Here is a 26,563-nt window from a genome sequence, read left to right as displayed (position 1 = left end):
GCAAGGTAGCAAGAGTGTCTGTAACCGCTGCATGCTGCATTTGTTGTATAAGGCCCAACTCAGTGCTCAGGTGCAGTGCGTGCTAATTATAATAAATGGAGGAGGCCTCTGACACCCAGGCAGGTGGTTAGGTTTAAAAGAGTGCATGTAAATGGTCCCTTCGAAAAATGGAAGGCCGCTGTGGGAAAAGTAAACAAGTCAGAAGAATACTCATAAGGGTTGTTGTGTGGTGGTCAACCAATCCCTCGAGTGGGGGTAGGGAAACTCTTCAATGCGGTGGAGCAGCAGTCTCTATCCACGTAGTAGAAATAAATTGCCATGAGCCAGCAAGCTATTACTTATTAGGGGGCAGGGACATAAAGGAAAAGACTCCACAGCTACTGTTGGAGCTGAAAAGAGAACTGGCTGCTGGGTAAAGACAAAAGGGGAGGGTCAAGAGGGGTTACAAATTAATAGTATGGGAAGAATAGAGAAAACTTAACGAGTTATAATTTTGATAGCAATGCGGCAAAAAAAAAAAAAAAAAAAAGCAATGCGGCAGAGGTAGAAGGTTCTATCCACACTGTGTAGCTATGTATTGTAATGCACCCCATAGAAAAGTTGATTATTAGTTGTGGGCAGGGCCCAAACAGTGAGGAGGAAATAATTGCTTTGTAGGAAATTTCAGCGGCAATTACAAAACAAAGGGATGGAATCCTAGAAGAACGACAACTCAAATTGTAATCGATGAGAAAAACACAATCTAATCAAAATATTGAAAGAATAAATGACGAACTCTATGAAGTAAGATAATATAAAAACGGTGAAAAAAATGTCCTCCAACAATATTACAGCGTTTAAATATTATCTTTCTGTTTACAAAATGTGTATTCAGGAATGGGCCAATGTATGCCAGTCTTTGGTCATATTCAGTCCTCTGGCAATGTCTTTGTGACATAATATTGACAACAAAAATATTGTGGCAAAAAATTGAAAACTGATTTCTTAAATCCCTATACAAAATTCCAGATTTATAAAAAAGAAAACAGATAAAATGTAAGTATATCATGTGAAATATAAAAGATTTACATAGTGATACCTATTGATAATATTACACTGTGGTATAATAGATATTTTCAGGATTATTATCAACCACAGATCCAAAAATGTCAAACTAACATTTGTACCAGAAAAGAAGTTATTTGAGCTTAACATTTAGTAAGGAAAGTAGCACTAATGATTGTCAGTATTGGAAATGTAAAAAAAATGTTACTCCAGTTGATTTTTATGGCTGAACAACGACAATTAATTAAATAGTAGAGAATGTAAGAAAACACAACCGCCCTCCAAATATTAAAGACATACAAGTCTGAATTGTGATTCAAAATCTAAAAGAACCAGTACAAGTCCCTGTATCACCACAAATCAATATTAAAATAAATAACACCTCATGTTCCTAAGGAACAAAAAAGTTACCTGCAATAGTTGACCTCAAAAGGCTATAAGCAGGATATGAAGCACACCCAGATCAACGAGAAGGAGTTCAAGAACCTTCAAAGACATAGAAATCCCTGACCACATACAAATAATTCATATCAATCAAGATGTTACAACCAACCAGACCAAAATAGGGCAAAAATAATTATTTTTAACTCCCACCAAAGGGATAATCTGGATAATGGATTGGAATTTTAAATGATGCCCCCACCATTCAGACAAGTTTAAACAACTCACAACCAATATCACCATACTGTTGTCCCCCCTATTTACACGATGCTCCTTAAAAAATAAACATCAAATTACCAAGAACTGTAAACAACATCAAAGAAAAAACAAATATGACCCACAAAAAACAAGATATAGGCTTCAGGCGTGCCGGTCCATATAAAGATACTTTTAAGGGTGAACGCCGAGCAAAGGCTAGGCAAGAATGTGGAATTCTCATTTGAAATAAAATATTTTTTATTTTTAAATCAACAGTCTGGGCATATATCCCAACTACCAAATTGAAAAAACACTAAAAACATTTTATACAGATGCCTCCACTACAAGATTATTTTGAAGACACTTGTGATGGATGCCACGCCTCAGTCACAGGCGCCAACAAGGGGTGGGTGTAATTCGCATAATTCAGTGTAGCGTAATCACCTGCACTTACCTATAAATTTCATGAGATTATGAAAGAAGAGTAATTCTGCATTTAGTACTATTTCCTAATGCAAAAAAGTCCCCAAACTGGGTGCAAGAATGTATTTTGTGCTAAGAAATAGAGCCTAATGCAACAGAACACAAATAGCAAGTGCTGGCATCTGCTCAGTGAATGTGCGCTTGGAGTAGGATTTTCACCCAGTTGAACCCGGCATTTAGCTTTATTTCCTTAACCCAAAATGCCCCCCCCCCCCTTATGTCCAAAATGGGCACAAGAAGGCATTTTGTGCTACAAAATGGCACTAAATGTGCTGTTGGGGTTGAATATTCTCCCAACGTACCCCCAACATCTAGCGCTGTTTACCTGGCGCAAAATGCACCAGATGTCCAAAATGGACGCTAGGATACATCTAGCATTAAGTAATAGCACTAAATGCAGCAGAACACAAATATCGAGTGCAAGGGCCACTAGCTGTCGCTAAATGTGCTCTCATAGGATTGTTTCCCCCCAAATTGCTCTCACATACGTGAACAGGGGTAATCATGTTATTATCAACAAATCCGCATCAAAGAGTAACGAGGAATTGCCAAAATTACTCCAATTACTCTAGCATAATTAAAATGGCCTAGCGCCAATCCACGTTTCAACTTCCGTAGTGGAATGTACTCAATAATGCATTTTCACAAAAAGCCAAAACGAACAGCACTGTAGAAAGGTGGTATAATACACTATAAATAATTCCCCCCAAAATAGTAAAAAGGAGTAATAATTAATCCATCCAAAAAGCCATATCTTTTCCAGTGACACCCATCAAAACCTGAAAATATATTTTTTAAATATAATAAACACTCCGTGACACCTACACAAATCAGAAAAAATATGTTTAAAATGCTGGGAAAAATCCAACCTATTTTTCATATATTTAAAAAATTGAAATCTGCATTAACAAAATAAAGGAAAGTACATTTATTTACAGTACATATTAATATATTTAACATGTACATTACATGACAATTGTATTGCGTATATATATCTATATATATATAGCATAAATATAAAAATATTGTTTCAATGTATATATTTATAGATCTAACACATTAAATTGTAAGGAATTAATAAATTTGCTCTAAAAGTACATTACAAATATAGGAACAAAAATAAGTGGAACTAAATCAAAACAGTACTGTTATTTAATATTAATTAAAAATATATTATAATAGAAAAATATTACAAAAAGGATTATATTGAAAAGCATATTAATGTAACTTTTATAATATCATGAAAGTTATAAATCATGTAAAAAAGATTTATATCAAGTATAACTTTAGCCACATTATAAAAAAAAAAAACTTTAGCCACATAAGGAAAAGTGTTGTCATCTTGCGGCCTTTGTAGGGGGAGGGGGTGTTACTATATACTAATCACACTCCAACCTTAGCCACATTGGGGACTCTGAACGGGTCAGATTTACTATTTGTGAAAGAGCACTTTTTTTGCATAGTCACCTCATTTTATGAGGACTAATGATGCTTTTTTTTATCTGTACACTGGGAACTGCTGCTCAGTAACCAGTATATGTGCTCTGACCCCTTAAAACAGGACAGAATTGTCTAACTCCAGATTGGCATGTGTAACTTCCCAGTAAGGCCATAGTAAGTGGTGAAGGAAAGTACACCAGTGGCATTGAAAGGTAAATGTCACCTCTGGAATGCAGCACACGTGTCATTCATTAGGCTTATCAGGAAAACGTGGTTAAAGACCTACATATGTAGCCTGACTGCTACAGTCTTTAACCCTGCAGGCAACTTGTCAAAATAACCCCTTTTGAGAGGATGGGACCTTTCTATTTAAATATAAAATAAGTCACCTCTAAGTAGGCCTTACAGCCCACATGGTATGATTGCAAGTAGTTAAAAATGTTGCCTGCAGGACTTTAGTGTCGGTATGTCCCCACAATGATTAGCCCCCCCAAAAATATGTTCACTATACAAGGCCATAGCTGCTTCAGTGAGGAAAAATAAAGTTCACATAACATAATAATTCCACTATCTTTAGTTTGGGATAAGCTACAGAGATGATTCAAATACTATTTGTAATATTTACTAAAAAAATCCAATTTGATGGAGATGTTTGATTTTTAATAAATATGCTGTTAAAGTAACTTTTAAAAGGTTTGACGTTGCTTTCCTGAAGGTTGAGTAGGTTAATTAGCATTAGCCTACCTAGCCTACCTGCATGTGACCTCCCTGTTAGTGATTACCCCTTCATGAGGTGTGAAAACTGCTCCCAGAGCAGAGGCAATGGCTTGGGCCTTGGCAGGAAGACATGGTTACAAGGTATGTGACTCAACCTCTCTCAGGAAAGGCTGTTGGGGAGAGCTTAGGTACTTCATTAACTTGAAAGGGACACATGAGGTATGCCATTCAAAGGTAACTAATTTGAGACCTGGGTAAGAGGGGCTCCCTGATCAACTGTAGACAGCTTGGGCCTTGCCTAATGGGTGAAGAGCTAGTCCCGGGACTAGTTTTATGTGTTTGAGGAGCAGGGAATTGCTCATTTCCCTAGACACACCCCAGGCTGAGCCACCAGTCTTCTTCCAGGTTGGAATTCACAGAAAATAGTGCACTGTAGGATAGTTGGCAATAAGGTAAACAGGATGCCCTGGAAGGGTTGGAAGGTTTGCCCTTATGAACTTTTTTTCCCATTAGTTAGGGGGGCCCAGGATTTGCCCCAACAACAAGCTTGTAAAGTGTACAAAAGTGGCACCTCACCCTCACCTCATCAGAACACATCTGCGCATGTGGATGAAGAGGACTGGACCTACCCTCTATGGCCTTTGTCGAGACTTGCAGGGCAGGACATGCTCTCACTTGCACCCAGGACTGGAAAGTGGACTCCAAGACTCACTTGGCTCACCTCCTGTGTGGCTATAGGGACACAATAAGCTGCAAGAGGCAATTTCCTGGAATGGCCAGCTGACTAGTAGCAACTGGGCCAGGACTGAATCCTGCTGATGAACACCACTGGAGTTAGTCCTGCCCCTCCGTGCTGTCTCTCATGTGTTGCGAGCTTCAGCAGAGGCCCAGATCAACGGTTCCAGAAATTCTCAAAAGTTGGAACTTTGAAGAAAATTGTACTAAGCAGGCTTCCAGAATTTCAGCTGACCTCATGGCAAAGGTATTTTTAGCTCCAAAATAGAAACCAAATCATAAGGTAGAAATATTGACAGGGTGAAGGTGTAAAAAGTGATAGCGCTGCTGGGGGATTTTTTATTGTGTTGTATTTTGACTTTTGAATGTTTTGGTACTGCTAAATACTTTAAACACTTTAGTAAAGCCTGTGTGCTCTGTAGCATAGCTACCAGGTATTGAGCTCAGATTTATTTATGGAACTTGTGTGTTCGACCTCACACAAATTTGGACCTATTACTTGTGAGGAACTCGCATGCGCTCCCAAACTAATAACCCATTTTCTTACACTATTCTCCCTCCAACCTTAGCCACATAGGGGAAAGTGTTGCACTCAGAAGGGGTCAGATTTAATATTCGCTTTCTAACCTTAGCAAAAATGTAGAACAGTTTAGACTTGGGAGGGTGGGGGGGGGGGAGTCTGCAAGGTGAGTCATTATTCCCATTCCAAACGTAGCCACATTGGGGGAAATGTTGGACACTAAAAGCATCAAATATACTATTACCATGCCAGCCATAACTAGGAGTTAATGAAATAACCTAATAAAATATATATAACTAATTTTAAAAAAATTGTAATACAGTATCATAAGAAATCATTATAAAAACAAATATAGAAGATCCATAATTAATAGTTATGCACATAATTAACAAAATAAAATATTAACAATCACATTGCAAAAACAAATAGGAAAACATAGGGCCTGATTAAGAGCTTGGTTGACAGGGAACTCCAATACAAATGTGACAGAGTACCCTGTCGACCAAATCCTCAGTCCGACCATCCTATGAAGGGCCTGACTACCAGTCTAGGTGCAATTTATCACACCTGGTAAGTAAAAAATTCATGGGGTTCGTTATTTATCAAGTGAGATAAATAGCGCCCATCACAAGTTTCTGGGGAATAACGTGGATTTTGATGTTTAACACCACAAAATCCACATAGTACGGTAAATATTGCTTGCTTTACCTTGTTAAATTTGAGCAGGTTTACCATGCCAAAATGTAATGAAGTTTGAGGCATTTAACACATCCAATAATTATCAGATGTTTTAAATAAGATTCAACTCATAATTCCGACCCCTGCACAAACAGGGGTTTTGAAAATAATAATACACTTATAATCAGGCCCTAAAAGTCGGGTGGACCATGAGCTTTCCGTTAGAGGTTCCTCTGTTTCCTCCATGGCTTGAAAGCTTACTCAACAGCCTAATAGAGTGCTTGTCTTTGGAGTAAGGGCTATCAGACGACTTGCCCATTTTTAGGCATACGGTCGGATATACTTTTTGGGTGTATGTCACTGCCAGGGAAAACCAGGCAGTGATGTAAGGGAAAAAAATGACCTCCACACTCAGGGCTAACTCCCTGGGTGTGAGAGTCATTAGTTATTGGTTTTTAAAAACAGACTCCCAGTTTGGGAGTTAGTTTTAGAAAACAAAATGTTTGGTGGTCGTCTATCAAAACAGACTGCTGCTGTTTACCAATCTTTTGGTACCTTGACAAAACTGTCCCAACAGCAGTTCCTCTGATGGTACAGAGATCATCACAGGGCAGGTGGTAATTTCTAAATGTGGCAGTCTTTTGTCCAACAGAGTCATAAAGGCAATTTCCCACATAACAGACAGAATAAAGACTGACATACTTTAAGTCAGGCCCATAAATATTTAAAAACATCTCCCAACCAAATCCCATATCAAGACCAATCAAATAAACAACTAATTATGAAATATGTATTAGCAATCATAACAATATTTAACAAAATACATTAAATTAAAAGTGGACTATAAAAATAATTAATTCACCTTACTTGTTATACATATATTGAGCAGTTCTCATTAAATATACTTCTCTTTTTATTATAGTAGCCAAAGTATCTTTTGTGCACTTAATTGATCAAATCTTTGAAACATTGATTGTCCTGCTTATGATTTTCTTCTGTGTCTATCCACTCAGAAACCATTATACTTCCTATCATTTGCTGACATCTATTGAGAGTACATTTCAATTGGATAAAAAGGTTGCATGATAATATTGTTCTATAGAAAATTGTTCCACATCAGGCCCTATTGGCCCTCTTTCTCCCTAGAGTATATGAGTACCTTTTTGTTTTTTCCTCTTTCAAATAAATTGAGAGTGCCATTTGCACTGGCAGTACTTGAAGTAAATCTAATAATTTTGTCAACGTAATTTTTCATCTTTACTGCTGCTATTTTCCCAGCCATGCTCTGAACTGGTCTTTCCACCTGCTCATCTCCGACGCCATTTCCTCGGTTTTGATCATTTGCCTTGTGCAATGTAGCGAATTAATTGGTTACGTTTATCTTTAAATATTTCAGTGAACTCTTTGCCCATGCCAGACTTTAGTGAACGACTCAGTCATATTGACGGAGCCCTCCACCAAGCTGTAAATAGCATTTACGGACAATGCTTTAGAAGTGTTCACCTGTTTGTTGGTCATTTCTAAATTATGGGGACGGCACCTCCGTTAGTGCACTAGAGCTCCTTGACAGAGAAACAGGCCTCCCGCCTACATATGAATCAGGCCCTTAATTTGCTATTGGCCTTGTTGTCAGTTTGAGGGAGGAAGGAACCATGAATGTTTCTAAATTCCAGTTTGAAACTTATCACTTTAAAAAAAATACTTTTCAATGCAGTGATATAATCTGATGTGCTAAGGTAAAATGCTTCTGCATGTTAATGAAACACACTTTTTGAATTCTGAAGAGACTTTATTATATTTTTTCAAGTTTGTTGCAAGATGTCTTTAAAAATGAAGGTTTGCCTACATTTAATTATTTAAAAATTAAGGTTTCCCTACATTTAATTATTTACTTTGGTTACCTATAAATAAATGCTTGCCTGTTTATTTAACATATTTCTCAGTGTTAGTGCTAATTCGAAACAGCAGCCCAGTGCTGCTGACCAAGGGGCAGCATCTAAAAGTCAGGAGGGCTGTAAGCGCCCCCTGGGCCGTACTTTCAGTATTACTGCTCTATGTGCTAAATATGTCCAACTGAGCCCTGTGCACACCTGGCTGCCCCACCACCTTCTCCATTGCTGTCACTCCCTCTATCCACAGTTCTATTTACCTCCTGGTCAATTCTTTGTCTGGTGGGTCTTTCAGGCACTTAATATCAGGAACCCCAAATTATACTTGCCATGTCCTGTCTTCTGTCACTGTGCATGCTGGACAATATTCCTACTCCCCCTCATGGGGCCCTCATTTTTTCCCCACCTTTCTGTCATAGGAGTCATAGATCAACCCAATGTTCTGTAGTCCCTTCTCCTGCATCCCCGTTGACAAAGTTACCTTAGGCCTAAGTGTGCTTCATGTTCATTACCCAGGCTACACCGCTTCCCAGATTCCAGGTGCTGCCTTTCTGTCTGTTCCACCAATAGTGGGATGAGGCTGCAGCTTTTTCCTTTCTTTCCTCCATCCCAATTGCGTTATTCACCCCTGTAAGAAATGGGGTTATTAGTTAACGGAGGTGACCCACCACCATAAGTAACAAACACAATGTATGTCAAGCTTCAACTACTAAAGTCACTAAATTAATCTGAGATCAACCCTCTAGTAGCTATAGCACAGAGCAAATAAGCTTAACTTAGAGCCAATATGTAAAGTATTTATGCAGTACCAAAACTGTGGTCCACTGGCTGTGGGAGACCAGGACCTAGGGACAGTTTGAGGCGAACCGCTATGTAGCGCGTGTTAGACACAACAACCAGGTTCGAACCGGTTGGAGGATTTACCATGGGACTTAGTTTCAAAAATAGATGTCCAAAGTCTTCAGCATGGCAAGGCAGCTGGCTGTAGCCAAGAATGGCTCCACAAGGTTGAATAGCCAACAGATGAGATACCATTGAAGCTGTTGGTTTTTGTGGGAAAGCTAAGCGCAGGGATGCAGACTGTAGCAGATGAGGTCTTCACAAGGTCAGGTACTGTCCCCGAGAGGTCCAGATGCAAAAAATTCCAAGCAGGGGTGCTAGACCTGTTAGTCTTAGGGTGGTCTTCCGCCAAACATTTTGCCTACTTACCTCCAATTTTATGCTGAAATTCGTTTTGTTGGCCTAAGGATTTTGTGCACTTCCCTTTGCTAACCAGTGCAAAAGTGCTTGTGCCCACTCCCCTAAACATGGTTTGATTGGCTTATACCTGATTGGCATATTTAATTTACGTACAAGTTCCTTGTACTGTGGTTTTACCATATACCCAGGACCCATAAATTAAATGCTACCAGTAGGCCTGCAGCACTTATGGTGCCACGAAATTAAGTAGCACCTTAAAACATGTCCCAGACCTACCATTGCAGCCTGAATGCGGTTTCAAACAACCAATTCGACTTGGCAATATAACGCCCCTGCTAAGACTTAAACTCCCCTTTTACTGCATACAAGTCATCCATAAGGTAGGTCCTAGGTAGCCCATAGGGCAGGGTGCATTGTAATTAAAAGGTTGGTTATGTACTTTTCAAGTTTTACATGTCCTGGTAGCTAAAAGCTCCTAATTTCTGTTAGGCCTACCTGTCCCATAGCAGAACATCAGGTTGCCTGATGACATTTAATAAGTGTTGACTTTTGATTGGGACCAGGTATCCAGTTCATGTTGCGATCTATGACATTGTAATAAAATTTTTTTTTTTTTTTTAAAGTTCAACTTTTAGAAAGTTGCGTTTTTCCTGCCCTTAGCCTTTCTGTGGTGCCTGCTGCCTGTCTTGGGTCTCACGGCTGCACGTAACTGATAGTTAGACTTTGTGAATTTCTCCCAGACAATCACACACAGAGATATTAGATGTGCCTGAATGGGCCATCGACAGGCAGGATGGGGGGAGCGAAGCACAGCCCCTTTTGCAATTGAATAGGCTGTGCACTGCATTCACACAAAGCACCTATCACCTCCACATTGTCACTGTGGCCAGCATGAATTCCATGCATTTCAGAAATCTTTCTAGAAGCTTCTTTCACCTTCCAGGATATAAAAACAGGACCCGCAGACCCACTCTTCAGTTCAGTTTCTGGACCTTCAGAAGGACTCTCAGAGAACTGCCTGCTGATATGACCTGCTGTGCACTCTGCAAGACTGTTTTGCTGTACCTGGAAGGACTGCTGTGCTGCCTGGAGCCTGCCTTGAGCCCTCAGAGGCCAGATTCTTCACCTGAACACAGGACTACCCGAGTGACTCCAAGGGCTAGTTTGCTGGCCTCTTGTTCAGAGCCACAGGGGCATAACAGTCTCCCACCATCTTGAACCCATTCCTGGACCCAGCCTGAGTGAGCCAGACACCCTTGGCTGATGCTAAAGGTGTCCAGATGGCCAAAAGGACTTAAAAGATTTTTGGCCAAAAACTTCTCCGAGAACCAGAAGGAGACCAGGATCAATCTGCTATCCTACCCGCCCGAGGTGCATTGCTGGTCGGATTGACTCTGCGGCTTTGCCCACTACGTTCTTCTCAACAGCAGCAAATCCTGTTCAGCTGCCCTTCGCCCAAGAGGTATCCGAGTCCCTGGAACTGTCTTCAGCTACAGCCTTCTGCGTCATGCCGCTGGAGATTTTCAACTTCCAAAAAAGAAACTAAGTCTGAATTTAGTAATCCTCCCCACAGTACCGACAACGGACACTCCTCAGACTCCGCCTGCAGCCTTGCCCCACTGAGCTTTACCTTCTCAGAAATTTTTTCTCAAAATGTCTTCCAAGTCCGAAGGTAAGCGCTGAAAGGGCCCAACCCACTTCTTGTATTCAAACCACGCTCCATCACGGTCAGCCATATTTTTTTACTTTGACCTGGTCTTGTGTGACTAGATGTTTGTGGTTGGAGCTTTGATCTGTTAGGCACTAGTTTTTACTGAAAACCTTGAAAATTCATACCTTGGATTATACTGATTGAATTTTTGTCATTTTGGTGTCAAATAATTTATTCAAATGTACTCTATTTTTCTAACTTTGTGTGGGATTTTTCTTATGATTTGTTTTCACTTTATTACTGTTTGTATGCTGCATAAATAGTTTACACATTGCCTCTAAATTAACCGTGACTGCTTCTTCTGCCAAGCTACCCAGGGTTAAGCACTGGTTTATTTAGTGGCTGTTTGTGGTTCACCCTGCAAGGGATTGTGGTTGCTGCAGCTTGACCAGGGCTCACACCCGAGTCAACCGACAACCCAATTTCTCATAAGGGGAAATGCAAAACTTCAGGCCAGCAGCAACGCACCATGGTCGGATCGGCTTGGCAGGTTTGTACTGGTCCTCCAGAGAACTTTGGAGCCAATATGTTTCTACATCTCAGGTTTTCAGTGGTGGTTAAGAAAAGCCTACCCAGACCCAGCCAAGGACCTCAGAAACAGCACTTGGTGGTCAGTATGCACTAAAGCAGAGGCCAACATTAGGGTCCAAGGCATTTCTAGTTAAAGTTGATCAGTTTGAAATCTTCAAGAAAGGCCTCTGGTAGTATTGTTGTGCCTCTGTAGCTAGAACAGGAGATCAGCCAAATGTCCCTTGGAGTCCACGTCTTTGTCCTGGGTAAAAGAGAGATCAGGTCCAGTCCTTCAGGGTTCTTATCAGGTTTCAGACAGCAGGTTCACTTCTCTTCTGATCTTTATCAGGTCCAGTAATGTCCTGATGAGGGTACTAATGATACCACATGTATGCCTGGTAGCTGGTTATGGGTGGGGTGACTCCTGACTCCTCCCCAACCAGTGAGGTTAAAGTTCCACGGGGATACCATACTCACTTTTGTAGCATTTTCTGTGTGCCCTGTTCTAAATAATCCCACAGCGCCCCTCTTGCCTAAATCCTAGATTGTGAAATTCCCCTTGTGCAGAGCTTGTGTGCCCACCCCAGAGATGTGGCTAGGGAAATGAGTAACCCCCTTCTCTGTGGTCACTTCAAACCAGTTCTGGGGGCAGCTCCCTCCCCTCTGGGCTGGTGCCTGCCTGACTAGGGAACAATAGAAGAAGCCTGTCCAGGTTATATCGGACACCTGCCTGTGACAGGGGAGGCCCATTTGAAGTAAATGGCCTTCCTGCCAGAGGAACTGAAAACACCTCCCCAGGCCTTTGTCTCTGCTATGGGAACAGTTTTCACACCTCATTTAGAGCTTCAAAACTCAGTGGACTGCAGCTGGAGGTTAATGGAAATTAGCCTCCAGAGGCTTTAGGTAGGGTAAAGGTAACAGTACATTTTCCTTAATATTTATTAAAAATCTGTCTTCACATTTGAATTGGGCTTTTTAATAAATATTACAAACGGACCAGGAATGATATATCCTAGAGAAAGATAGCATTAATACATGTAATAATGGATTCCAGTGTTTCTCCATGGAACAGCTAACCTTGCTACTGTGAAAATACCTTTTAGGTGATAGTCATTGTAAGGACATGCTTAACCTTGAATTTCTACATATCCTTCTTTACATACCATGAATCCTGCTGTAAGGGCTATGAAGCCTACTTAGGGGTGATATTAATATATAAAAGGATGGGTTAAACCTGTTAAAGGGGTTTAATTTGATAGGTCAAATTGCAGTTAAATAACTTATTTAGCCAGGCTCCAGTTGGAGGCCTGAAGAAATGTTTGCAATGCCAATGTAGGTGATGGGACAATAGGTGCTGCAGTCCACCAGTGTAACTTCTCTTATGGGCCCTGGCTACACCTTGCAGCATACACTAGGAACTTATAGGTACATTATATGCCAATTCAACCATGTTAAAAGGGGGAGCGCAGGCACTTTACTATTGGTTAGCAGGAGCAAAGTGCACAGCGTTCTTCAGCCAGCAAAGACAGATCAGGCAATAATCTGGAAGTATGCCATGCAAAAGATGGTAATTTCCTACACACCCTATCTCTTGGTCCATCAGTGTGGTACTCAAACTCACCAGTGTGAAGAGCGGTCAGGGCGGAATAGGACATAGTTGTAGGACAACTATGTTCAATGCTAGAAGAAAAAAGTAAAAAACAGTCCAGCAAGATACTACAATTTAATAATTTAGCAAAAGAGCTTTTTAATACTGTAAAAAGCTTAGCAAAAGTACCTGTGCCTAACAGTAACAGCTATAGGCAAGAGTTTTATAAAATCTTAACGACGTTTTTTCAGTCAAAAATAAAAAGAAGTTTATGATTCGCTTGTAACTAATAATCAATTATCTGCCATTGTCTCGACAGTCATGGAAGGGCAACTCACCCCTGTTGTTTTTGATACATTATCTATGCTTAATACAGAGCAGGTCTCTAATCTAATCAAAGTCACCAAATCTGTATCTCCATTAGACCCCTGTCCTCCATAAATTGCTCATCTTGTTCCAGAAATCCTAAGCACTCAACTAACTACAATGTTTTACGTAATAATCATAATTGGTTACTTTCCTCTCGATTGGAAGAAGGCTTCCATTCTACCTTTAACTAACAATAATGGTCTTGATCCACGGGAGCCCAGTGGTTAAAGGCCCTTCTCTAGGTTACCTTTTCCACCTAAGCTACTGGAGAAAGCTTTAAATATGGAACTTATGTAATTCATTGTCACTAATGGCTTGCTGGACTCCACTCAATATGGTTTCAGAAATGCACATAATACGGAAACAGCGTTGGTAGCAGCTTGGGAAGAGCGGAGGTCAGTCTTAGATGGAGGCGGAAAGCCATATTTATTCTATTGGATCTCTCAGCGGCCTTTGATACGGTCAATCATTTCATTCTGATTGACTGTCTCGCTGAGTTAGGAATAAGCGGTCTTGCCCTTAGCCTAATAAAATCCTTTCTATCAGAGAGAGTGCAGCACGTTGCATTAGGAGAGTTCAATTCTGTTCAGTTTTGCCTGCCATATGGGATGCCTCAGGGCTCCTCGTAAAGCCCTCTTCTTTTCAATCTTTACGTCACCCCACTGGCTAGGCTGATCAAATCATTTGGGTTCTTAGTGGTCTCCTACCCCATTGATACCCAAATAATGGTATTAATAGCTAGCAATCCCAAAGATGCTGCCTCAAAATTCAACTCTTGTATGTCTCAAATAGGTAGCTGAATGAAGTTAAACTGTCTAAATCTGAACTCCAGGAACATGGAGGTCCTTCTACTGGGCACAGATACTTCATTTTTGTCACCAACCTGGTAGCCTCAGTAAAAGGGGGCACTTTCCTCACCAGTCTGGAAAGTAAAGAACCTGAGGTTTGTCTTTTACAATAAACTAAACTATGAAGATCAGGTAATGTCCTTGCATCATCGGAATTCTTCACTTTAAAAATAATCTAGAAACTTTGCCCCTTCTTACCCACAGACCTTCAGAAAACAGTGGTTACCTCTCTGTTCCTATCCAAACTGGACCATGAGAATGCCCTATTTAATGGTGTCCAGAACAGATTCCTTCTTAAACTTCAGATGCTACAGAATGCAGCGGCTCAACTATCGTCGGGAATCTCAAAATATCAATCTGTGTTTCAGGTCCTGATTAAACTACACTGGTTTCCAGTGGCAAATAGGATAGAATTTAAGGCTCGATGCATAATCTTTAAGGCATTGCATAACATCGGACCAGGCTATCTCCAGGACAGCTTTGGTATGTTCCATCCAGGAAACATAGATCCTCTGAAGCCAAGAGTGTAATGCTACCAAGGACCAAACTAGCATCTTGGGGAGGCAGAAGCTTCCTGTTGAGGACAGCTAACCTGTGGAACTCTCTCCTCATGGTCCTAAAGAACTGCTCAGACCTCTTGTCCTTCAGGATAGCTCTTAAGACCTGTTTTATAAATCATTAGAGTAGCGTTGTTTTAAGGTTCCCATCTATGTCAGCAGCAGTGCCAAGACACCCCTGGGCATTCAAGCGCTATATAAAATTAAAATCAAATCCAAACCACCCTTGGAGCACCATACTGTGTGTCACCTCCCTGATTTCAGAATTTCGTTTTTAGTACTTAAACATTATTACTTTAAAGTTTCATTTACATAAATATAATACTGCAACAGTGAAATCTTATCTGGAGTCATCAATAAAAAATAAAAGTATGAAAGCTCTGTGACCAAGAAAATACTTCATCATTTCTGGTCTGCTATTTGTGTATTATAACTAAATTTACAGTTGCTGCATATTGTACACAGAGCTAGTTGTGCTCATGAATAGACAATGATAATGCTTCCAAACTGCAGCTTGGTGTTAACGAAAACTCTGTGATGATGCTTCTGTTCTATTTCCCAAAACAAAATCAAATACGAGTTACTCTTGCTCTCACCCTGCTCTATTATAAAGCTTAGTCTTCCAATCTGGGCACCACAGAATAGCAAATAAGCTGCAAAATAGGCACCTGAGGCATATGTTACCTCAAGTCTCTGCGGTCAATAGCTCACCTTCTGAATCATATTGTTTGTATACATGAAATTGGTGGTGTCTATAAATTATTTAAGGAAACCTTCACTCTACCCCTTTAAACATTTAAATATTTAACTTGTATGAATTCGGCAACAGTGTTCTGCACTACATCAAAAGATCAAAAAAATTGGTGTAAAATTCAGTTTTTCAATGTTTTGTTATGTTATAGAAAACTTATAGAGTGCATGTTTATCATAAGGTCTCATGTTGCTGAAGTTACAAAAAGCAGTAGCTAACATCAGAATTAGACGCAAGCTTGTTGAATTAGCCAGGTTTTTAGAATTTTTCTAAAACCCACATAGTTGGAGGATGATCTAATGCCAGGAGGGAGGGTGTTCCAAGTGTGGGGATCCAGTACGGAAAACTAACTCCTCCTAGTCTTTTTCTTTTTTTTACTTCTTGACACCATAAGAAGATTGTGGTGAGCTGATCTAGGGATTGGGGGTGTATCGCTCGATTCTGGAGGAGACAAAGATAGGACATTTGTCATGGAGAACCTTAAAAATAATACAGGCTCATGGTCCTCTGAGCTACTGGAACCCAGTGAATTTTTTTTAATCAGTGGCTTAGTGTGATAGTGTCCTGGCTGACAAAAGACCAACCGATCTACCTGAATTTGCACAAACTGCAGTCTGTTGTTTAAACCAATAGGGAGTACCAGATAGAGCGCGTTGGCAAAATCAATCAGAGAGATCACTAGAGCAATAGGAATTTGGATGGCAGCTTCCAACGTGAAGTATCTCCTGATTTTCCTTATTTTCCGAACTTGGAAGAGGCAGAACGATGACACAGTTTCTATCTGATGATTTAGGGATAAATCCTCATGAATGAGAATCCAAAGGCTTTTAACAGCCTTTTTGAGTATGGTTGGAGGACCCAATTGAGGAGGCCAAAAGGAAGGATTCTATTGGAACAGTTTGTTCTCAGAGACCATAACATCGTTTTTTTGGAGTTTAACTTCAACTGGTGAGCATCCATCCAGTCCTGAAAATAAAGCATGGTATTTTAAAAGAATGCCTTGAATTCTGTAGTGTTGTTAATGGTGAAAATCAGCTGCATCATCAGCATAGTTAAATATTTTCACCTTTTGCTCCTGAAATGAATGTATGAAAGGGCAAATGTAAAGATTAAACAATTGGGGGGATTTGGAGGATCCCTGGGGTACACCGCAATCTAATCAAACCTTAGCCAAGCGATAAGGAGAAAGTTAGACCGATTGAGCCTAGTCTTTGAGAAAAGAGACCAAACCCTCAAGGCCAGTGTTACATAGTTCTGCAGTATGGACATGGTTGATCAATATAGCATGGTCAACAGCATTGAAGGGCGCTGAAAGATCAAGTGGGACCAGTCCCTGAGTGATCCCATTATCCACTTCCTTCCTCATATCGTCCATAACAGCAAGGACTGACTGTAAAATGGGCAGGATGAAATCCAGCCTGATGGGAGTCAAGAAAACCTGAGCAGAGATGTTGAGCTACATGAGTCTCCAATAAGTTTACTAAGTAGGGAATCAATGAGATAAGTCTATAGTTTGTTAGTATGGAGGGGTCATCCCCAGGTTTTTTTTTTAAAAAGGGGTCAAGACAGCTTCCTTGAAAGAATGAGGGACCTTGCCCTGGGTAAGGGATAAGTTCAGAAGAGAAGTGGCTGTGACTGTAAAACGAGAGAAAATAGTTTTTGAACATAAGAAGGACAAATACCGTTTGGCGAGCCATTAACTCGGTGAGATGCTCTTTGCTGATGACTGGAAAAGCAGAATGTGTCATAGGATTTCTGTCTTCTGGTAGGATGGCTAGGGTTCGTGTTCTGGGTAGAATACTGTCTTTTATTACTTTTATTTTCTCATTGAAGAAAGAATTCAGTTATTTGCATAGATTTTGAGTGGGGACCATTGGTAGAGATAATCTATCAGGATAGGAAAGTTCTCTGACCGTCTCAAAAATGAATTTAGTTTTATTTTCCATATTCAGAATTTTACTTGAGAAGAAAGACTATTTCGCCTGTAAAATTAATGTATTGTATGTTTTCAGGCATTTGATGGAAATATCCCATCTTTTAGGCAGATTGATATTGCACCATTTCCGTTCCGCCTGCCGTAGTTCTAGTTTTGCAGCTTTCAACTCTGCTGAAAACCAGTTAGAAGATTTGTGGTGATGGGTAAGTTTTGTTTTCCCAAGGGGAGCATGAATGTCGCTGGCACCCTTAAGCCAGTTTGATGTTGCTTCCTCGTAGCCCTCCATGTTCTCAGTGGGTGTCGGAGGAGAGCAGATAAGTGTTTTGCAAAACAAGTTTAAATCTGGACCTTTCCACTTTCTGGTTGCGTCGGCAGTTTCAAAAGACATAAATCCTTTAAAATAAGTAATGTGATGGTCTGACCAAATGCAAGGGGAAACAGTGAGGTTAGCTATGGTTAAATTAGAAGACCAGATCTTATCTAAAGTATGACCTGTGGTTGCGATCTCAGTCAATTAATGGGAGCAGTTCATTTCCGAGAGGACTCGCAACTAAAGTGCTCTACTGGACACTTTTGTACACTTATTGATGAGGTTCTGCCTCTTTGAATAAAAAAAGAATTAACGTTGGAAATTCTGTCGCTTCTGTTTGCATTTTGAGTTATTGTAACCAGGAAGGTTTGTATAAAAGAGGCTTTCATGCAGATGGAAATTCCATGCAGCAACCACTGGGTGAGCAAACACAAGACAAGTGGGAATGAGGCCATGCTTCAGTTACCAACCGGCTGATTTTTGAATGTTGAAACTGATCTTTTTAAAACATAGAAACCGAAATTAAACAACCTATTGAAACCATTAGTGAATTTTGCCAGATTGTCCTAATATGGACACTAACAGGTATAATCTTTTTGTTCACTTTCCCCACCATTTTGTAGAAATTGTTGTGGATTGTAGAAGGGGCGCTTTATTGCTCATTATTGCAATATGTTGTGGTTGATACATGCACGTAATACATTGATAGAAATCCATGTAACCTTTTTTGTCACAGGTGAAAAAGCAGAAAATTCTGCAATTACAACTTTAAAAACGTTCAACAGAAATTTTATGCTACAAGGATCTCTGACACAAAGATCTAGGGAAAGGAAAAACACTGCCAAGGACTTGATGGTAAGAATCTTTGTCTTTAGTAGCAGCTAAGTATAAAATAGAAATGAAAACCTTAATTAAGCAACAGTTCACATTGTTTTGGAAGCAATTGTACTCAGTTTATGTCAGTATAAAAACATTTGAAATTCAATGAAAAAGCTTTGATTGAAATTAGATGAAAAACGTGAAATCCTTACAATTCCCTCTTCACCACGCCTTGTTCATTGTCACACACATCAAATATGATGCCACAAATGGCATCATAGAGGACATCTCAAATGACAACAAACATTCCTGCTTCACCTGTATTGCTTAAAGCCCAGATTGAATCAAAAAGTGATTACTGGCCCAGCTATATTTTTATACATTTATTACATTTTTATGATCTATATCGAGTTTCAATATAAAGTGCATCAGTACATTCTGTTACAAAAACAGAGATCATTTGTCATTATTTCTTCTCCAATCAACAAAACAATTAAACCTTTTGCCCAGTCATAGCAAACCCCACTTAAACTCCTTCACTTTTCATACACACCATTCACACAAACTCATACAGACACATAGCAATCATCCACATTGTCCCCAAGATATTCTAATTGACCCAACAAAGAGATCCTGTTTTTTTCTTCCACAATTATTGCATTATGTGACTAATACACAAATGACACTAATAAATGAATTAAAAAAATATAGCTGCAATATAAATAATTTTTTGTATTAAATCTTGGCTTGAAGCAATACCAGCTAAGCAGGAATGTTTGTCGTCATTTCAAGTGTCATTTCTCCCTCTTTCCAAACCTAAAAAATATTATTGGGGGTGCCCTTCGTGTTATGTTTTATCATAGAAGACATCACCACAGGAATAAACAGACCCAGAGTAGTAGGGCTTTGATGACAACTCCATCGGTGATTAAAAAAACATAAATAAACACCGAATCAGATGGCAACTTTGATTTAGATTATGATTCACTAATTTAAACACAAATCAGACTGCCATTACAACTTTACATGATAGCCTCTTTTTAGGAATTTCTCAAGAATCTCGACGGGTTTACACAAAACAAAAAGACTGCAGCCATTCACCCTACACCCAGCACTTTGTTTGACTTACCAAAGCCTCTGTTCATGTGTGAATTTATTGTGAAAGTGTAGAAATCCACATATAATTCTCCTCACTTTATCAAACTCAGCAAATCTATCCAACATCTAAACTGTGTGCATATATACATTTAGGGATAGTTTTGAGTAAATTTGGATAAGAGGCCAAAAATAAAACCATTCAAAAGACAAATGGCTTAATCCATAAATAAACAGTTACTGCTGCTGCCTACAAAGATTATATGCTAATCTATTTTACCAAAAATACTTTACATTTAAGGCTGGTCACAGAATAGTCTAAAGATATTGCTGCATGTTCAAACAAGCGTTAGGCAACATTAATCAGTGCCGCATTTTCCTGATAACCACCGACTTTGAAATGTACTCCCATTTGGATCCACACATGTAGATTTCTCATATGTGACCATTATAAAAATCTGGCATGGACTGGTTCCATGATGACCTGTGCTAGAAAATACTTGTTGTCTGAACCTTTATAATGAGGCTTAGCTTTCCTGTTGTGATGTGTGTGATTTAGGTCGGCAGCAGAGGAAAAATCTGTATGATGTATATCTGGATTTCTATGAAATTAACTGCACCGTTCATTTGATTTAACAAGTCATTAATGACTGCCAAGAGACGCTATTGGGAATATTGGTAAAGGGAATGTGAGAGAAACAGACTCCTACTCTGATTAGGTAAATTAATGTAGGTCAGATGGTTTTTTTTGCAATAAGCAGTGCATTAGTATTTTAATAAGGCAATTAGTAGTTACGTCAATGTTCTCCCTACAGAAGTTTGTGGAATAGTGCTCTTGAAACCAACTAATAAACAGATCTGTGGTCATTTTGGAAAACCGATTTCAGTGAATGTTTGTTTTGCTATCAATTAAAATCTATACAACTGCAAAATAAATATACATATAGAATACACGCATCGCCATCTTAATAGAAATATTAAAGGCACTCTTATGAACTTCTGAAAATACCAATGTGTATTAACATGTAATCATTTTTCACATTGGGAAATTAATATTTAAAGTTCCCACACTCCAAGACAAACCCAGACAAATAAGATTGTGTTTTTTCTAACAGTTCACTGGGTATAGACACTCGAGTTTCTATCACTTGATTTCTTGTGGGTGAGGAGAACGATTAAATGAGCCCTGAAGCTCAATTTTTATCTCCAATTCAATTTGCTTTCTTCTTCTCTATCTATGTGTGCATGTTTTGAGAAGTTTCAATGTATGTGTGTTGTGTGGCTCCATATGTGTCTCTTCGTGCATGTTCTCTGCATGTATATTTGAAACTCATTGTATTGGTTTGTGCATTTGTGCGCAGAGTTGTGCACATGGTGCACTGCACTCCCGACTAACCTTGCACATGTCCTCTGTGTTCATGGCACAAGGGCCATACATGGCCTTGAGCTTCATCTTTTCCATCTTTGTACTATTTTACTAATGTGCCTTTTATGAAATACAATTTAAAATCTGCTTCTCCTGTTTCATCCGGCAATATCCTATGTGTCCCACAATTTATCCTTTCTTTGTCAGCTTTTTCATTTTTTATAGCAAACGCTTTTCGACATAGTTTCCTTTGCCTTTTGGTTCTCTCTCATATATTGGAATGCTGTAATGCACATTCAATAAAAAGAAGTTCTAATTATGTTCCTGGTCCTTCCCTCTGCCATTCAATAGTATGCCATCTAGTTGTAGGGATACACTTCCATAACAAATGCAGCCTCCAATACTGTGGCAATCTCTTGGGCATCAGTAATGCATGTCCATCACTCATTACATATTTGTAAATGTTAGGACCTTCCCCCTATCACATAATAATTTGCCAACTATCGCATAATAATCCTTAGGTAATTCTTAGATGTGCCGCCCATCCCACTGGGCCCTATTAACAGCGTTACATGTACATGTGTAGATTTACTCACAGGTAAATCTACTTATGCATCTAGGAGAATATTTACACTATTCCTAGTTGTAAACTTATATGTCTCCACCCTTGGTGGAGCCTCCTAGAACAGGATTTACAAGTGTGCAGATACTATTTGTAACTTTTCACACGCAGGTGGAGGTCTCCGCCACTGTGGTGCATATGAACCTGTAGTAAAGTATAGGAAAAAGTATTAAAGTTTATTAAACATATATATATATGTGTATATATCTGTCAGGTGCTTTTTTTATAATTAGGGTGGGGGGCCTCGCGGGCACCCCAAGCCCCCGGGACCGCCACCTCCCCGGGGCTCTGTTTTTTTAAAATAAATAAATGTGTGGGGGGAGGAGGCTTGAGCCCCCCCACACGCCAGTGGACATGCCCACCCCGGGACATTGCTGTTTGCTATGACAGGGCGGGAGCATGGCTCCCGCCCTGTCATAGCAAACACTGCTTTGCTTCATTGAAGCGAGAGCAGGAAAACCTGCTCTCGTTTCAATGAAGCCAAGCAGATTGCTTTTGAGCAAGGGGAGCTGCATGTTAGCAGCTCCCCTTGCTCAAAAGCAATGCCGGCTCCCGCAGGAGGCGGGGAGCCGGCAGGACCGTGGGGGCATTGCCCCCCCCCACGGTCCCCATCACAGAGGCCAGGCCCTGGGGGATGGGGTCCCCGGGGCCATAATTGGCCTGAGGAGGGAGGCCATGCGGTCCCCCTCCAAAGTATTAAATTAAATAAAATAAAAAAGACTGTCCATGCCCCAGGAGATGGGGTCCCTGGGACCGAAATTGACCTTGGGAGGGGGGGCCACGTGGCCCCCTTCCCGAATTAAAAAAAAAAGTAAAAATTGAAAAATGGGTCAGGCCCTGGGGGATGAGGTCCCCAGGGCCAAACAAAGTAAAAAAAAAAAAAAAAAAAAGGGGGGGGCCACAGTTATACTTGTTAAAAAAAAAAGAAGAAGAAAAAGCCGGCATCTCGCCGGAGGCCATGCCCCCTTTTCCCCCCACTCTGCAAACGCACCACCTCGCGCGTTGTTAGTTGGGGAATCAATTCAAGAGGTGGTCTGAGGCCCCGCCCCTTTTTACACCACCCTGCAAACGCGGTTTCTGGTGCACTGCTGGCGGGGCAATCGGGTCCTCTTGTGACCTCCAGTAAGTCCTGCACAGTGGGATTGCTAAAATGTCTTCAGAAGCCATACCCCCCCTTTCTCCACCATTCTGCAAACATGCCTCATGGCAGACTACAGGATGGGGGATGAAGTCCAATTTACTCCTGAGGGACTTAGGGGCCAAGAAGCCCTACTGCTACCTCCTGTAAGCCCTACGCACCGGAATTCCTGAGCGCTGGTCGAAGGCCCAGCACCCTTTCTCCACCACTCTGCAAACGCGACTACTAGTTAAAGAAGTGTTTGCAATGTAATCGGTTTCGCATTTGCGAGAATTAGAGCTATTGGCATTGTAAATGCAAAAGTTTTTTTACTAATGTTTTTGGGAGTGGAGTGGATGTATGTTGTGTGTAGTGGAATTATGTGGTATGTTGTGCTGTGAAATTATGTGGATAGAAAGTATGTGGTATTTAGTGTATAGGAATTAGGTAAAGTGGGATTATGTGTTATGGAGAGTAATTATGTGGTATGGTAGTCTGTGTTGTGGAGTGGTAACCTCAGGTTTAGTCTTCCTCGTTTTCATAGAAGCTCAACTATGAACTCAGTGAGACAAAAAAGATGGAATCACTGAGGAGCATCTGTGGACCTAGTCAGAGGTATGAGCAGGGCCACTGGAATTATGTGAATGTTTGGCTCCACCGACTTTAGCACAATTATACATTTTCTGCATTAGCTACATAATTCATCATCTGCACCCTAATCTGCAGATTTGAACAAAAAAAATCTTGTTTCTAGCTGAAACAGGTCAAACGTTACCAAAAATGCAGCGACATGTGTTACAGCGTGGTGGAAGGCCCCTTATAAACCTAGAATGGTCACCTGTTACTTATTGCTAAATGTTGGTGATAAATTGGTACTAATGGTGTGCAAGCCACTCTTGCTTCCCCCTGAGCCGCTCTTGCCTCTTTCTGCATTTCTGTTGCTTTTTTCTGCACATTTCTCTATTTTTATGCACTTCTCTTGACCTCATTCTGCAAATCTCTTGTACTTTTTGCACCTCTCTTCCCTCTTTCTGCACGTCTGTTGCCTCTTTCTACACCCATGTTGTCTCTTTCTGCACTCGTCTTCCCTCTTTCTGTACCTTTCCTGTCTGTTTTTGCATCTCACTTGCCTCTTTCTGCACTTTTCTTGCTTCTTTGTACACCTCTGTTGCTTCTTTCAGCAATTCTCTTGCCTCTTTGTGCACTTCTCTTGCCTCTTTGTGCACTTCTCTTGCCTGCTTCTGCACCTCTCTTGCCTCTTTTTGCACCTCTGTTGGCTCTTTCTGCACCTCACTTGCTCCTTTCTACACTCTTATTCCTTCTTTCTGCACCCCTGTTGCTTCATTCTCCACTTTCCATGCTTCTTTCTGCACCTGTCTTGCTTCTTTCTGCACCCCTCTTGTCACTTTATGTACCTCTTTCTGCACTTTTCTTGCCTTTTGTCTGCACCTCTCTTCCCTCTTTCAACACCTCTGTTGGTTCTTTCTGCACCTCATTTGTTTCTTTCTGCACCCGTTGTCTCTTTCTGCACTAGTCTTCCCTCTTTCTGTACCTTTCCTGTCTGTTTTTGCATCTCACTTGCCTCTTTCTGCACTTTTCTTGCTTCTTCCTACATCTCTGTTGCTTCTTTCAGCAATTCTCTTGCCTCTTTGTGAACTTCTCTTGCCTATTTGTGCACTTCTCTTGCCTGTTTCTGTACCTCTCTTGCCTCTTTTTGCACCTCTGTTGGCTCTTTCTGCACCTCACTTGCTCCTTTCTACACTCCTCTTCCTTCTTTCTGCACCCCTGTTGCTTCATTCTCCACTTTCCATGCTTCTTTCTGCACCTGTCTTGCTTCTTTCTGCAGCCCTCTTGTCTCTTTATGTACCTCTTTCTGCACCTCATTTGCTTCTTTCTGCACCCCTGTTGTCTCTTTCTGCACTCGCCTTCCCTTTCTGTACCTTTCCTGCCTGTTTTTGCATCTCACTTGCCTCTTTCTGCACTTTTCTTTCTTCTTTCTACACCTCTGTTGCTTCTTTCAGCAATTCTCTTGCCTCTTTGTGCACTTCTCTTGCCTGTTTTTGCACCTCTCTTGCCTCTTTTTTGCACCTCTTTTGGCTCTTTCTGCACCTCACTTTCTCCTTTATACACTTCTCTTGCCTCTTTCTGCACCCCTGTTGCTTCATTCTGCACTTTCCATCCTTCTTTCTGCACCTGTCTTGCTTCTTTCTTCACCCCTCTTGTCTCTTTATGTTACCTCTTTTGCCTCTTTCTGCACATCTCTTCCCTATTTCTGCACGTCTGTTGCCTCTTTCTGCACCTCATTTACTTCTTTCTGCACCCCTGTTGTCTCTTTCTGCACTAGTCTTCCCTCTTTCTGTACCTTTCCTGTATGTTTTTGCATCTCACTTGCCTCTTTCTGCACTTTTTTCTTCTTTCTTCACCTCTGTTGCTTCTTTCAGAAATTCTCTTGCCTCTTTGTGCACTTCTCTTGCCTGTTTATGCACCTCTCTTGCCTCTTTTTGCACCTCTGTTGGGCCATTCTGCACTGCTCTTGCTTCTTTCTGCTCCTCACTTGCCTCTTTCTGCACTTCTGTTTCTTCTTTCTACACCTCTGTTGCTTCTATCTGCAATTCTCTTGCCTCTTTCTGCACTACCCTTGCTTGTTTCTGCACCTATTTTTCAAATTTCTGTAGCCCTCTTGCCTCTTTCTGCACCCTCTTCACTATTTTTCCACCTCTTTTGCTTCTTTCTGCACTTCTCTTGCTTTTTTATGCACTGCTCCTGCTTCTTTATGCACCTCACTTGCCTCTTTCTGCACTTCTCTTTTCAAACAACACAGTCGCTACCTTAGCAAAACGTGGAAAAGTGGGCATATTCTTAGGGCCCTCTCAGGATCACAACTTTCAGTGCATTCTGCTAAATACCCGCTCACTAGTCAAAAATAAACACCAGTTTGAATGTTTGATGCAGATCTCTAATCCGGATATTGTTTTTTTGACTGAAACCTGGACTATTGAGGCATCAGTTCCGGACTGGCATACCGCTCTTCCAGAAGGTTACTCAGTGATGAGCCAGGATAGGCAAGGGAATAGAGGCGGAGGTATCGCAATAATACATCACTCCCAACTGAAGGTTCGGTGGAAACCATTGCACACCTCCCGGCGGAAGATATGCTATTTACTCCTAATATTAATAACATTTCTACCTTCCAGGGGCTACTTTTATATCATCCACCTGGACCTAGAGCACCCTTCTTGAATCCTGCTTAGAGTATGCCACTTTTACTATTTTGGGTGATTTTAATTTTCACTTAGAACTTAACAACAACAGTGACACTACGAGGCTATGCCACAACCTGGCTGCTTACGGCCTTACACAAATTGTATCAGATGTGACCCACTGGGCCGGCCATACACTTGATGGCATTTTTACTAACAATCCTGATATGGCCTTGGTCAAAATTGCCCCATTACCCTGGACTGACCATACATCTGTACATTTTACACTCAAATACAACAACCCTAATAATGCCTCCTTAAACAGACCCTCTGTGGTGAAAACTCGTCCCTGGTATAAAATAGGGGGAAACAAGCTAAAACAGGCACTCAACATCAGCCCACCCCTACCAGTCATTGAC

At 40.7% G+C, this 26,563-nt stretch overlaps 1 protein-coding gene across 2 annotated transcripts in view; it reads left to right on the top strand.

The window, feature by feature from the left end:
• The window catches only part of MYRIP (myosin VIIA and Rab interacting protein), a 1,544,915-nt gene that overhangs the window by 1,453,305 nt on the left and 65,047 nt on the right, over positions 1 to 26,563 (top strand). For both annotated transcript variants that reach the window (XM_085631574.1, XM_085631575.1), the window contains one exon: positions 18,662 to 18,780. In XM_085631574.1, coding sequence (XP_085487700.1) covers positions 18,662 to 18,780 — 119 coding nt within the window. The remainder of the gene's footprint in view (positions 1 to 18,661; positions 18,781 to 26,563) is intronic.

Source organism: Triturus cristatus, chromosome 10 (genome assembly GCF_964204655.1).
Source record: "Triturus cristatus chromosome 10, aTriCri1.1, whole genome shotgun sequence".
In the NCBI taxonomy this organism is placed as follows: Eukaryota; Metazoa; Chordata; class Amphibia; order Caudata; family Salamandridae; genus Triturus; species Triturus cristatus.
The sequence above is the reverse complement of the archived record's forward strand: the minus strand, read 5'-3'. Positions and strand labels throughout refer to the sequence as shown.